This window comes from Amia ocellicauda, chromosome 22 (assembly GCF_036373705.1).
Source record: "Amia ocellicauda isolate fAmiCal2 chromosome 22, fAmiCal2.hap1, whole genome shotgun sequence".
In the NCBI taxonomy this organism is placed as follows: Eukaryota; Metazoa; Chordata; class Actinopteri; order Amiiformes; family Amiidae; genus Amia; species Amia ocellicauda.
Genome location: NC_089871.1, coordinates 11,344,322 through 11,359,182, shown reverse-complemented (window position 1 = coordinate 11,359,182; position 14,861 = coordinate 11,344,322). Strand labels below are relative to the sequence as shown.

Here is a 14,861-nt window from a genome sequence, read left to right as displayed (position 1 = left end):
ATTGGAAGGGACAAAAGAGAGAGAGAGAGAGAGAGAGAGAGAGAAAAGAAGATAGAAAAAGATTTTTTTATTTGCAGTGTTTTTTTTTCTTTTATTTTTTCCATTGTTATCTTTGTGTTGTGTTTCATCTCTTTCCCGTGTCAAAGATCTTGTGAGTTGTGTCCTTTTGAGGTTTTGGTTTCAAATGGTTTTGTTTTTTTTCTTCATTTATTTTCATTTATTTTATTTTTGTTTTTTATTTTTATTAAAAAAGACCTTTTGCATGAATCAAAGTTGATTGTGGCTGTTATGGCACAGGTCACCCACTCAGGGCGCTGTTGCTGAGTGAAAGCAGTACCATCTTCACTGATTATCATTAAGGCAGTTGTCATTGGCACTATTTTGTAACATTTTCTTTGCGTGTGACCACTGAGCACAGCGCCCCCTGTCTTTGAGGAGGCGCAATGTCTTGCTCTTTTCCATTTTGTTTCCATGTCGATTTGCTTTAGAGTCTGTTTGGTTGATTTATTTGTTTTCAGTCTGTTTATTTTTCTTTGGTAATAGAGAGGTGATACTTCACCAGCTCATGGGGTCACTGGGTCACCAGACCAGGCGTCCCGAAGGGCAACTTCCAAAATAAACACACAGAGGGGGGGGGCGGGGGCGGGCGGGGGGGGGGGGGGGGGGCTGAGTGTCACGTTCTTTGGCACCCCCCCTCCACACAAACACACACAAATAAAGGAATACAATTAAAGAATTTATGTCAGATTGCCTGACTTGACTTTGGCTGAGAATGTGGCCGTGTGTGTGTGGTCTTGTGTTGGGCTCGTCCGTTTGTACTGTTCCCTGCCAGCCTCTTGGCCGAGTCTGGAGGCAGACAGCCATGGTCGGACTGCCTGTGAATGTTTCTGTGTTTGATGTCCAACCTTTTCAAAAGAAACGTGGATTCTGTGCTGCTGTGATCTGCTCTGCCTGGTGGTGTCCCCCGCTCGGCTGCAGTTTCCCTTCACGGCCTACAGGTGGCAGTGCCCTGCTCTGCCCTCATTCAGCCCGAGTGCGCCATCTTGTCTGAACCTTCCTCTTCCTCCTCCTACCAGGACAAGACGATGCTGCTTTAGCTAAACCACCTCCATCTTCCATTTTCTCTCCTGCACCAAAGGCAGATGTGTGTGGAGACAAAGAGAAAGACAGACATAGGACGTAGCTACTCCTCCACGGTGTGTCAGAGTGTGGCAGCAGCGGCGGCAGCATACCCTGGTGGCATGAGACGGAGCTGATCGACTTGCTGAGACACCCGGCTGAGTGGCACCAGGTTTGGACGTCTGTGCAAAAATATAAACCCAGTACCCCTCCTCCGTGGGGCCCTGTCCTGTCTCGCATTCAGGGGCCAGGGTGCGGTGGGGGCGTTCATTCATCCTTGGTTTGACAGATGTGTTGTTGGACAGACAACCAGAGGAATATAAGCAAAGCCATTGGCCAGAGCTGCTCATCTCTGGGGGGGTTAGTGAGGTCATCACAGGCAGATCAGAAAGTGGGGTAGATGGAGATCGAACAAGAAGTAGAAAAAGTAAAGCCAGGTGTACAACAATATAAATAAAAAACACAAGGTACTTCCGCCCCCTTGTGGACAGTCCGAGAACTGTGCCAGAACTGGAGCACGAAGAGGTGGCATGGGGCGGAGTGTGGGACAGACAGACAGACAGACAGACAGACAAACAGACAAACAGACAGTCGCTGGGCACGTGTGTGTCTGGCTGTCTGTGTGCTGCAGTGGGGGGGGCGTCCCTCCTCCCCCAGGTCTCTCTGTCTGTCTGTCTGTCTGTCTGTCTGCGCATCGGGGGCCTCAGGCCTTGGAGAAGGTGGTGGCGGAGGTGCCGGGCTGGCCGGGGCTGGTGCCATGCTCATCGTGCCAGCGGTCCACACAGCGGCGCCGCGCATTCATGAAGAAGTTGCTGACGGTGTTGAGCTCCAGGCCCAGCTGCTGCGAGATGGTGATCTGCATCTCCTTGGACGGCCGCTTGTTCTCCTTGAAGATGGCGATGAGGGTGCGGCGCTGCAGGTCTGTGAACACCAGCCGCTGCTTCTTGGGCGCCAAGCTGCGGTCCTTGTGTTGCTCCTGCTCCTTACGCTTACAGGCTAGAGAGGGGCAGGAGAGAAAGACATATTTGTTATGAACAAGTGTGTGTGCATTTGTGTTTTGTGTGTTGTATGTGTGAATGTGTGTGTGTGTGTGTTGTGAGTCTGCTTGTATGTGTGAGTGTGTGAGAGTATGAGGGAGTGGGAGAGGCTAACCTGTAGTGCTGTGGAGAGGAGACAATGTGTGTGTGTGTGTGTAGTGTATTAAAGCACTGCAATCCACTGAGATTTGAAGAGGTGCTCCCCCCTCCCAGTAATATCAGGGTCATTTAGAGGGATGGGGGGGTTGCTGTCTAGCAGCCTCAATCTCAGGCTGTCGAGGCAAAATCCATTGAACCGACTGCCGTTATTTTTAGCTTCCTGCACTCACTGCTGAGGTACTGCCCCCCCCGCCTGCACCACACACACCCTCCCTCCCCTGAGCCTGTCTACCCTGCAGACAGACCCCCCCACAGCTGAGAGACAGAGACACAGAGAGATGGAGAGAGAGACTGAGACACAGAGACAGACACAGACAGACAGGGCCTCAGTCTAAGAGACAGGTGGCACCTCCTACAGCCCATCCCACAGCTGCAGACAGTGAAGAGCAGGATTGCAATACAATACATATTACATTACACACTGTAATAAAGTGTAGTGTAGTGTCTGTCTATTTATCCATTGACAGGGAGGTGGGAATGCAAACAGAAGCCTTTCTCTCCGCCTGTTTCCCCCTCTCACTCCCTTTACTTCTGTTTGTCTCTCTTTCTCCTGTTTTGTTTCCTTCATTTTCACCCCTTTCTCTCCCTCCCTCCTTCCCTCCTTCCCTCCCTCCCTCCTTCTCTCTCTCTCTCACTGAGTGTAATTGTGCTGAAGTAGCTGTTGCTCTCCTGTCCCTCTCTCTCTGTCTAATTACAGCAGGGAGAGACGATCGATCTCACTCGCCGTCAAATCTGTTTACTGCTGCCGTCTAAACCCCCTGCGTGCATCCATCATTTTCATATTTTACATCACGGTTGCAGCCTGCAGCTAGACTGTACACACACACACACATACACAAAATGCACATACAAGCGCACACACACACATGTATAGATGTATATTTGAGTACACTCACACATACATGCATAAAGGAGTACAATACAACACAATAAACTTAATTGAAGTGTATTGTTACGCAGATGGTGGGCTTGATACACTTCCCTCACATGCTAGCCCTCCTCTTACACACAGACAAGCCCCGTAAACTCACACAAACAAACAGACGCATGTAGTACCTGCTTTACAAAGGGATTACTGGGGCCACTGTGTGTGGAAATGGTTCATGAGTATCTACACACTCACACACAGTCACACATACACACTCACACTCAGTCAGTTGCACACACAGAGACACACAGGAACACAAGAAAGAGACCACAGGGCAAGATTCTCTTATTCTCTCTCTCACTACCCCTCTACACTCCCTTCTCTCTCTCTCTCTCTCTCTCTCTATCATTTGATCAGACTCTCAGGGTATTGACACACAGCTGTCCGTCTCCCAGGGTTTTCGCTGCCAGATTCAGCCAGCAGGATTAACTCACTCAGAGAGATTGGGGGCTGTATGTGTGTGTGTGTATTCATGTGTGTGTGTGTGTGTGCGTGCACAGGCATGTCTGTATAACTGTAGCCAACCCCCCTTTTTCCATGCACTTGTGTGTTTGTGAGCACAACTCCACTCCACACCCCACCCCAGCTAAATGCACGTAGCTCCCTTGGCCCCAGTATGTGCCAGGGGCTCAACTGCGTATCCCAGGCAGGAGGGGAAGCCTCAATTTAACAACAGTGGCGAGGGACCCGGACCGCACAACGCTGAGTCACGCTCAGCAGACAATAGGTGCGGGCCGAGGTAACATTGTGTAGGGTCAGGAGAACGAGGTCGTGCTGTCGGTTTTAACAAGGCAAACTGTGCTGCACCTCCCTGATCGCTGCAGTGTGCTCTTCTCTACACTCTTTCATGTTGTTTTATCTGTATCGTGGGCCCAAGAAGCCCTGCTCTCCTTTCATCGCTCTCTCCTGACTCCTGTTTCTCACACACTGGAATCATGTGGTGTGAAGGGAGGGAGGGAAGGAGAGAAGGAGGGAGGTTGAGGAGAAATATATTCCTCATAATGGGATTTGATTATTTAGCCTCGTGGTTCGGGAATAACTTAGACTACATTTAAAAAAATTAAAAAACAAATATTTTCTCATTTTCTCATTTTCCTCTCTCTTTCTCTCGTTTCGTATTCCCCTCTTTGCCACAGCTTGTGTTGTTTCAGCTCGTATTGAATATTGCAGTGACAGCATGCTGCCGTTCCCCTGTCCCCCGCTGGGGGGCGCCCGGACCCAGCGCTGTGTGGCGTGCGAGCGAGCTCAGTCTTGCTACAGGCGCTCGGCTTTATTGATCAATAGCGATCGATCAGCGAGGATGGGGGCCTGATTACTGAACCAACTGCGCTGCAGAAAGAGAGGAAAATCGATCATTGCAGCTTTTAGTGCTACAGTAGAGCGCATACAGGCTGCACACTCACATATAGAGCCTATATATATGTATGAATATAAATACAGGCACACACTGAAACGGGCTTCAGCAGCAATCACACAACAATGAACACTTCAACACACAACCCCGTCTCACTCACAAATGTCCAAACCCTCACGAGTGAAGGGAATGTGGAATCTCACGTACACTTATACAGGGATGATGGGGTTCTCTCTCTCATAGTGACTAGAACAACCCGTGCACAGCGACCAGTGGTCCCACACACTCGCACTCTCCCTCTTAGATCTTTCACTATCTCTTATCTCTCTTCATTTTTATTTTCTTCCCCTCTTCCCCCTCACTCTCATTCTCTCTCTCTCTCTCTCTCTCTCTCTCTCTCTCTCTCTCTCTCTCTCTCTCCGCTGCCGGAGTTTGATTTGGGTCAGGCCTGCGTGGGATGCGCTGAGATTTGGCAGTTCCCATAGCAACAGCATCACTCATCTTGGTACCAATAGTCACATTACAGAGAGGCCTCCCTCTAATGCCCCGCAGAGATTGCACCATGCAATATTATTATTATTATTATTATTGTTATTATTATTATTATTGTTATTATTAATAATAATATAGTATCGATCGCAGACATATTTAAACGCCGTAGGACAGCTGAAAACAAAGACGTGTGAGGTATTTGTTTCACAGTACATCAGATATCTCATTTTTCGTTTATCTGTTTATTTTGTTTGTTTTTATTTTTTGGCGTGAAGCCACTCAACACTTTGTAACTCGTGAATGCCATTGTGTACATCTCTGTTTATGTTGTTACATACCAATCACCTCAGATAAAAGCTTCAACAGAATAAAAAACAAATCATTGTAAAAAATAAATAGTTTATGTACGAAATAAATGTAACGTCATGTAAAAGTCATAATAATAATAATACAAGAAAAACGTCCAGATTCAGTCAGAATAGTATAGTGTTTGTAAAATGAATATAGTATTTATTTATTGAAAACTATATTAGTATTATTATTTTATTTTATATAATATAATAATAATTGTTGGTTTTTTAGGGGGGTTGTTTGATTAAGCTAAGCACTTAATCTGCATTGCAAAGATGCGGGAGAGTGGCTGTGTGGGGGAGGGGTTGTTTTCTGAGGGATGTGGGCAAGAGCGGTCGCCGATAATCAATACTGATCGATCGATTCCTGAATAATTCGTGTGTGAAATTCAGAGATTCCAATTAAAGGGCTCTGATTAGTCCTCACTGTTCGCCGTGTCTCCGCGGGCGGGGGGCAAGGGATGGAGCGAGGGAAGGAAGGAGAAATGGAGAGTGTGGGGGGGTTGTTGGGGAGATTTCAAACGAACATTAAGTAATGGCAGGATAGAGAGAGAGAGAGAGAGAGGGAGGGGGGGTGGTCGGAGAACAGAGGGAGTGGGTGAGAGTGAGAGGGGGATAGCCGGCGGGAGGATAAACACGTTAACAGGATTAGAATCGAGTCGAGACCAGATTACACGGAGTTCATAAAGAGTTCGGTTACACAGGCTGGGAGAAAGGGAGGCCTGGAGGGAGGGAGACAGACTCGTCCGGGCGCCCACCTGCAGCAACCTGGGACAACCAGGAAACAAATCCGATTGCAAAGTAAAGCGATTCACAGCGCTGAAGAAAGATTATATAGGGGCTGCAGGTAACCAATCACGGCTGACCAATCATGAGTGGCCAAAGTGGGTGCGGTGCGTCTGATTCAAAACCGGGGAAGAAAACCTTAAGAAATGGGGATGGGTTAACCTGGACTAGAGCCCAACTCTCCCGGAGACGACACACAACCCTGCCGACACGCATTACTGCTGTGTCCTGCAAACATATCTACTGGCGTTGAAACGTTTCTGCAAAGCTCCGTTCAATGGAAAGCTTCTATTGCACGACTGTAATTAATATACTCAGACGCGTCCCCTACGACTGCTTGGTTGTCTCCTATAACACTTTTATTTATTTTACTGCTATTTACAAGGTAATGCAATTATGCGTTAACGGACTCCAGTGAGTCTTGGGTCTGTTTCCAAGATTAGTTCAGCTATAGGAGAGTTCAGGGCGTCTGCAGGCCTGCGCAGACTGCAGTGGATTCGCACTCTCCCAGCAGCCTCGCACACCAGCCGCAGCGAAAGGAGGCGCGCTGCTAACCCCAACATCTCCAAAAGATCGATGGATAAAACCAGTGCTGCAATGCTTGCAAAATCCTGATTAATTAATGTTTTCAATTTGTATTTTATTAAATCGTGCTGCCCTCAGACATTCACCTGGTTTTTGTTCGAGACGTTACAGAAATGCAATTTGACGTCCCCGTCCTGTAATTATATGTATTCACTTTTCTGCCGGCACTGTGTGGACTGGTTTTCCCGGGTGGCTGTGACTGACACCCGCCAGGGACCCGCTCTCACCCGGCCAGTAGCGCCGTTTGAACAGGTACCGGCCCGTCCTCTCCGTCCTGCTGCTGCTGTTGTTTGCAGCCGTTTTAATTTGCTTATAGATTGATCACTCGGGTATCGATTGACCCGCGCTTAGGACCATTCCGTTGAACATTTATTCAATGCGTGGTGCGCGCAGTGCCAGCTCGGCGCTGTAACTACTCTTCCCACCGACTCAATGTTCCTTAATGTAATGAGGGAGAATTGGTGCTAATATAGTGATAATTTAATACATAATGTCTGTTTTTCTCCGCCGGCTCCCCCTTCCAGGCAGTCTATACCAGTCCAATAACGCAGTGCGCTCTCAGTCCAGTGCTAATGTGTTTAACACCTGCTCGCAGCGGTGCAGGACACACAGGGGAAAAGCAAGCGCCCAAATGAACACTTTCTTGAACCGATTTTTTTTTTCCTTCGTCGTCAACCCTTAAGGGGGAATTTTTCTTGTAAATCACATTCAGCGTCCATCGGTTACCATTGCATTAGCATTTTACACGCCGTGTCAAGATCCCACTTAAAGCAGTTTGTTTACTTTCAAATGATTCTGGTTTGTTTACAAGGCGAGCGCTTTGCTCTCTGCTTCCCCTGTCAATTACACGTGTGTATTTAGATTTGACTGTGTGTTTGCGGTGTGTAATTTTAAACCCAATTTTAATTGTCGACTATATCCTAATCCAACGGCTGTTCCTGTTTACTGGCCCGATGCCTGTATCCAACAGGTTCACAGTGCCCAGTGGGGAATCGCCACAGACAGAAAAACAATAATAATGCAACGTACTGTATGGGCCTGCAAAAATAATATATACAATTCATACATCCTGTATATGTGTCGACTTACACTCCCACTTTCTTTACCATACCATATTTTATCGTGTTTACCATGTTATAATAAACTAATAAACCATGGTATACCACTACTTTTGATTTCAATGTTTAACAAAATTACACCACACTACACCTTACTGTGTTAAACGGGAGCAAAAATGTAATGAGAGCAAGAACTATCACAGGCGACCAACAGACGTCATATGGCCGCAGAAAGCGACGCGCTACCGAAGCGTCAGCAGTGCTGTTCATACAGGCGTCACACTGTAGGCATGCATGGGCACCACGACAGCGTCTGTGCCAGGTCTCACACTGCACTGGGGCACCGGACAGACTCAACAGGGCTCAGTAGTTACTCTATAGTTATGCCAGAGTCTTTGTAAGACTTACCAATTTGTCCGCCACTGCTCTTTATTGTATTTTACCCGCTCGATACTCCGGCGCCCTGACTACAGCGATGTCTCTTATTCCATATACATTTCTAATTATTATTTTTTATTCCGTGTTGTGGACTACAGTTGTTGTTTTTGTTTCATTACAATACGCAACCATGGGATACATCATGAAAAATCATACTGTCACGGTTAAATGTACACCTAATTAATTTGACCAATACATGAACGCTGGCCAGATAAGGTGTTAACCCCCTTTGTGTGTTTGACGGGCATAGAGAGATTTTATATTTCTATGCAGAGTTTGCTTAATTAAAATGTTTAAATAGTTTGCTAAAACAAACCACTAGAAAGGACTTTCTTAATTTCTGCTGAATTGAGCATAACCCACCGGCGGGTCGATGTTAACACGTGAGAAAGTTACGTATATTACTTCAAAACAGCCACGCTAATAATAATAATAATAATAATAATAATAATAATAATAATAATAATAATAATAATAATAACTTGGTTAAATGCATGAACACATTTTTCGGTGTGTGATCATCCTCATAATAGACTCCTATTTGTACATATACATACGTAAAAACAGTCAAAATAATGAATTTAGAGTTTTTAATGTTTTTATTTATTTTAAAGAATAGTTTTATTTATGTATTATATTACCGAGACCATGCTGTTTTCTGTGTGACACTGTGACACGCTGGGCTCCACATTCACGATAAGAACCGACGTCTTATATCAGTCACAGTCTGATAGGTTTACATTTTAAAATATTTGAAATTAAAAAAATGGAGCTAGATTTTTTTTGGTTATTTAGGTCTGTCATGCAAACAGCGCCGATAGTACAGCTGTTGATTTTTGAAATGTGGAAATAACAATAGTATTCGCTGCAATGTAGTAGTAATACATAAATTATGATTATTGTTATTATGATTGGATGAACTGCGAAGACTGTTAAGACGGACTCTTAAAACTAGTGTGGAGAAAGTACACACATAATGTGGTCACTCCATGTTGTCCAGTCAAATGTGTTGTTTTTCGTGTTGCAGTGTCTTGCAGGTGTGTAGGTCCTCACTGCACTGTGTGAGCAGGGCGCCGGTCACCGGCAATTTTTATAATTCTACACTGTCAATATAATAATAATAATAATAATAATAATAATAATAATAATAATAATAATAATAATAATAATAATAATTATTATTATTATTATTATTATTATTATTATTATTATTATATTGACAGTGTAGAATTATAAACATTGCAAAATTTTATAGCATAACTTGAACAATTCAATGGTCGTCTCTAGACAATTAAAACTTATTTATTTGAGGGGGGGCGGATTCCTGACATTGGGGTGTCATTTGTCCAGCGTTGAGTGCGAGTCTCCGCCGTCGGGTCTATACCTCTCCCGCCTCCCTCCCGCGACGCTGCGAGCCCTCGGGGGCAGGTGGTGGCTATTTATTTATTAATTAAATGTGTTTATGTAATTATAAGCCGTTTAAGTGTGGCAGTCTTTTTTTCCCAGATGCAGACAGAGATAGCCGGCCGCCCAGCGAGCCAGGCCACTGCAAACGGCAGCTCCTAATCCGGGCGCTGAGCAGGGAGCGCTGCCCGCTCACACCGCCGCTCTTAAGGGATTTGTAAGTGGAGAGCAAAATATAATTTAGGTGTATATCGATTAGTAAAGTCGCTGGTCTTGTTTCCCTTTTTAAATGTATATTTCGCATTTTTATCCTTCTTCCTCCTCCTCCTTCTGCACCATTCGCGCCGAATTATTATAATTAATAATAATAATAATAATAATAATAATAATAATAATAATAATAATAATAATAATAGCGCGTCTCAATGGCGTGTGCATTGGAAAGCAGCTTTCTTTATTCGTCTTGTACTGAACAGGTTCCTATGGACATTCTCTACACGTGCAGGTAGTGTGGTGTCAAAGTGGGACCCCAATACTGCTGTCTGAAATGATCCCCTTGTAATAAAGCGCAAACCCTAAGTGAGGAGCGTTTGCCCCCCTTCGCCTGCACTCGGCCCGGGCACATGAGGGCTTTAAAATAGCTTTTATTGATATCGCGGGCGCTATTTCTGGTTGCATCTGCGTCTGGCAGAGTGTCTACTTGAATCAGTGTGTTGTGAAGATATATAATCACCTTTTAACAGATCGATTGAATAAACACGCGATAGGTGAGTGCTGCCAGGCCTCCAAGACGCATCTGAAAGCAGTTTAGCGATTGCAGTGTATTATATAAAGCTTCCAATGCAGCCTGATCTCTCTCTCCTTTTTTCTCTCCCTCTCTCGCACACACTGTACCGGTATTGCCATCCACAGCTGCACGCAGACTGCTCCAGCTCGGTGGGCTGCGAGGATGACAGCCGTGCCAGCGTCCAGGGGTAGCGGCTGCTGCTGCTGTCAGCGACGCTCGGCTCGTCTGTGTATTTGTTTATATGTGCATGCAATTCTTTTTTAAACATTTGCTTTATAATCACACTCAAGAGAGGCCTTCCGTTCAGCCGCAAGTACAGGTGCGCCCGAATTACTCCAAAACAAATATCCTGTGTTTGCGCAGTCCGTGTAATATAACCGAGCATCGCCAGCAGCAGGAAACCAGTGCGCCGCCGACAGCAGGATTGGTCTTAAATAAACAGAAAATGCAAGAGATCTGGTTGCTCAAATATGAAGCACTCTAGTCATTAATGTGTGACTGACGTGACAATGTCTGCGTGTTATATCAGACCTAAGAATTGCTGTGGCATCGCCATAGCTGCGGCACCACGCAGTCTCTCTCTGTGCCGCCAGCCGCGCGTCAGGGGTGTAGAAGAGCGCCGCCTGCCGTTCGTGCTGATATCCACTCGGGTGTTAAAACTGTCAACATGGGTTTGTGTTACAAAATATCAAATATTTTCATTTGAAATAGTTTGAACGTGAGCCTACGGTGCCTTATACTGCAGAAGTCCGCGTCGAAACACATCGAAACAACAAGATTTGTATTCAGACACACACACACACTCTCACACACTCAATCTCACACACTATCTCACACACAGAAACACACACTATCTGCGCATGTCTCAGGCGTGCAATTGCGCACACACACATGCAATCCACACACGAGAAACTTCTGGAACGAGAGAGGGGTGGTTGTAGGAGGAATCCTATCGAAGTGGAAAGCAGTTAATTGTGTTCCCATTTATAGACGCCAATCGATAGAAAATCCATAGATATTTTGCTGTTCTGTGATGTATTCAGTGTTTGAAAAATGCGGTCATTTTTGTCTTCATTATTCCCTTTACTTATGGCTTCTAGGCATAAACCTATTATTATTATTATTATTATTATTATTATTATTATTATTATTATTAATAATAATAATAATAATAATAATAATAATAATACAGATTATGATAATAATGTGCTATTAACTTTAAGTGGATAGGTTTCGAAGCACATTAAATGGCTTGATTTGATTGTTAAACTGTAAACGCTTTTTCGGAGCTAATGTGCAAGTCAGAAACGTGAAGAAAGAATAATAAGAATAAGAACAATAACCAAGGTCTAATTGTTATATATTTTCGTTAGTCGCTCTGTACAGATCTGAAACAGTGCAACAGTGATGCACTGATCTTTAGAGCGAAACCGACTTCGCTAATTAATTCACCTATTCAATTAAATGACGACCAGCTTAGGCGAAAAAAAATTCAAGAAACACATTTAAAATAAACACATGAATGTGCATATACTGCGCGCCTTTCCTATAAATAAATCCATGTTGTTATTCGTCTGTTCTTTCTGTGTAGCGCTCACTTTCACACCACGATTTGTGAAAACACGGCGTATTTACAATTACCTCCATTATTTAGTACCAGCTTACAGCTACTAATGTATTACTATTAGCCTACTACTACCAGCACCGCGGCCTTTAAAAAAGACTCGATCTTACCATTTTAGCGACTCTTATCCAATGCATCTAAGGATGTTAGGCTACTGCTCCCATTAATCTCTCTCTTTGGCAATAAATAAATAAAATAAATAAATAACCGAACAGCCCGAGGTTTCTAAGGGCGAGGACGCTGCACTAGCAACCCGCCTGCAGCTGTGAGCGCCGGCGGCGGATCGGTGGTGACGGTGGCGCCGCTGCCCAACACGTACCCCCGGCCCGGGCAGCAGGGCGGGCAGGGCCGCACCTGGACAGGCATTCAGAGCAAACTGGACCGCTACTCATGACGTAGGAAGCAATTCAGAAGTGAGCAGGTCGTTAACCATAATATTAGTAATGGCAGCAGTGTCGATGTCAACACGAACATCTGACTGCTAGCATACAATCACTTTTTAACCTTTAACATGCCGGAAACAGTTTGGTGACTGTGAGGATTGGAGGTGAACGCGTTTTAAAGCAGCTCAGTTTCACCCTCCAGGAGATACCGCTGTTCCCAGTGGGCGGACAGGGCGGACAGGGCTGTGGTTTCTTCTGACCTGCCTGCCTGCCTGCTGCACAGGTTGGTGTCTGTGGCTGGGGCAGCTTGCGCTGAATATCGAGAAGCATGTTAATACTGTCATCAATAATTAACAGGAGCCTGTGCATGTATCCCTGCGCGTGTGGATGTGTTTGTAATGTATTGTGGAATATATAATATCGTGTGTGTGTCTGTATATATATATATATATATATATATATATACACGCTGTCAGAGCCTGGCGTGCCCTGTGTCTGTGGCCGCACCGGTGGACGTGCATGAGGAGGAATTGATTTTATTTGCTGGTAACAGGCGAAGTCTCAGACACACAGTCTGCAGCAGTCAGCGTGAAGGCCCGTCTGTGTGTGTGTGTGTGTGTGTGTGTGTGGCTCTGCACCTGTCGATATGTGTGTGACTGACTGTCTGACTGTAATAAACTGCTGCGGATTGTGATGATGCGGTTAGTGCGCTCCTCACAAATGCGGCTTTAGTTATCTGCATTTAAATAATAATCCGAGGAAGATCTACAGCGGTATAGCGAGGGGGGTGGGGTTTGATTAAGCTGATCTGTAACAGTTTTCTGTACATATACACATCCAATTCATACCCGTTGTCATTGCTCCACGAAGACACTGTGGTAGTTAAGGTTGCAGAGAAGTATCTGAAAGCATTAATAGACCCGGGCAGTTCCCAAACTTCGATTCGATGCTGTTAAATGGCGGCAGACAGGCCAGGATCAGATGTGTTCATGCAGATGAATGTGCTAATCCTGTAGTTGATTTTAGGATTGAAATTGCAGAGCAGCCCTATATTCTTTCGGTGGGTGTGATGAAAGTTTCACCGTACCCAGTAATTGTGGGGCGTGATATATCAGTGTTGAATGATTTGTTGCTGGTAGGAGAGGGTTCAAGGGCAGACGCGATGGTGATTACAAGAGCCCAGAGTAATAGTGATAAAACATTGTGGTCAGCTTTACCTTTTGTTGAAAGTGGACGCGGGATAGAACATCTAGAAGCCAGAGAAGAAAGGAGAAATGTATGGGGACGAGAAGTAAAGAGTTGTTGACAAGTCTGAACTTAGAAGAGTGTGTTTCAGAGAACTTTAGTGATGTGGCGGGTCTCAGAGACAGGATCCTAGCCTTAAGCCTTATTTTGCATGTGCAGAGAAGGGCACAGATCTGGTCAAACCTGAATCTTTTTTTATCAGAGAGAATACATTGTTTTGTCAAGCTGAGGAAGGAGAGCAGCTGGTGGTTCCTGTAGAGCTTAGGGAGGAGGTCATGCGGTTAGGGCATGCGATACCTTGGGCAGGTCATCTAGGCAGAGCAAAGATGAGGGCCGGGGTTGCGGAAAATTTATTTTGGCTGTAATGGTTTAACCAAACCTTAAAAAGCATGTTGAGGAAGTTTGTTGCTGAATCTGGCTCTGATTGGGATCAGTGGCTTCCCTACCTTCTTTTTGCTTACCAGGAAGCACCCCATTCATCTACAGGCTTCTCACCGTTTGAGCTCTTGTATGGCCATCCTGTGCGAGGCCCACTGGCTGTCCTGAAAGAAGTGTTGGATGGAGATAAACCCCCTCAGCCAGAGAATATCCTTGCCTACATTGTTAAAATGTGGGATACGTTTGAACAGCTTTCCACAATGGAGCACGAGAACATGACCCAGGCGCAAAGGCAGAAGAAGTGGTACGACAAATCATCGCAAGTTAAAGAAAGGTCCTGTGACCTATGAACTGAAAAAGAAAACTCAAATTGTTCATGTTGATATGTTAAAAGAGTGGGTTTCGAGATCAAAAAGTGACCCAGACAGACTGTTTGTTTGTAATGTTTCTGAGGAGGAAGAGCTACAGGAGCAATACTGGCCAACCTCTGGAGTGAAAGCCGTTCTCCCAGATGTTGGACATCTTCCTACAGATCGGTGTATACCACTATACCACTGTTTCTGACTGCTGCACTGTTTGTTATAAAAAGTCTCTCTTCATGCATCAACAAAGGATTTATTAGATTGCTTTTATTCCATCCACCTTGCCTTCGGATCTCTCTACCCTTTCCTCACAGGGATCAGTGGAAAACTGAGTTTTTGTAAATGTATTTTTATTATGATTTTATCATAGCT

At 45.1% G+C, this 14,861-nt stretch overlaps 1 protein-coding gene across 1 annotated transcript in view; it reads right to left on the bottom strand.

Moving 5' to 3' along the window:
- Window positions 1-683: 683 nt before the first annotated feature.
- Window positions 684-14,861, bottom strand: part of onecut3a (one cut homeobox 3a) — a 33,390-nt gene continuing 19,212 nt past the window's right edge. Inside the window, exon 2 of the mRNA XM_066696043.1 lies at window positions 684-2,115. Coding sequence (XP_066552140.1) covers window positions 1,823-2,115 — 293 coding nt within the window. The 3' untranslated portion in view covers window positions 684-1,822. The remainder of the gene's footprint in view (window positions 2,116-14,861) is intronic.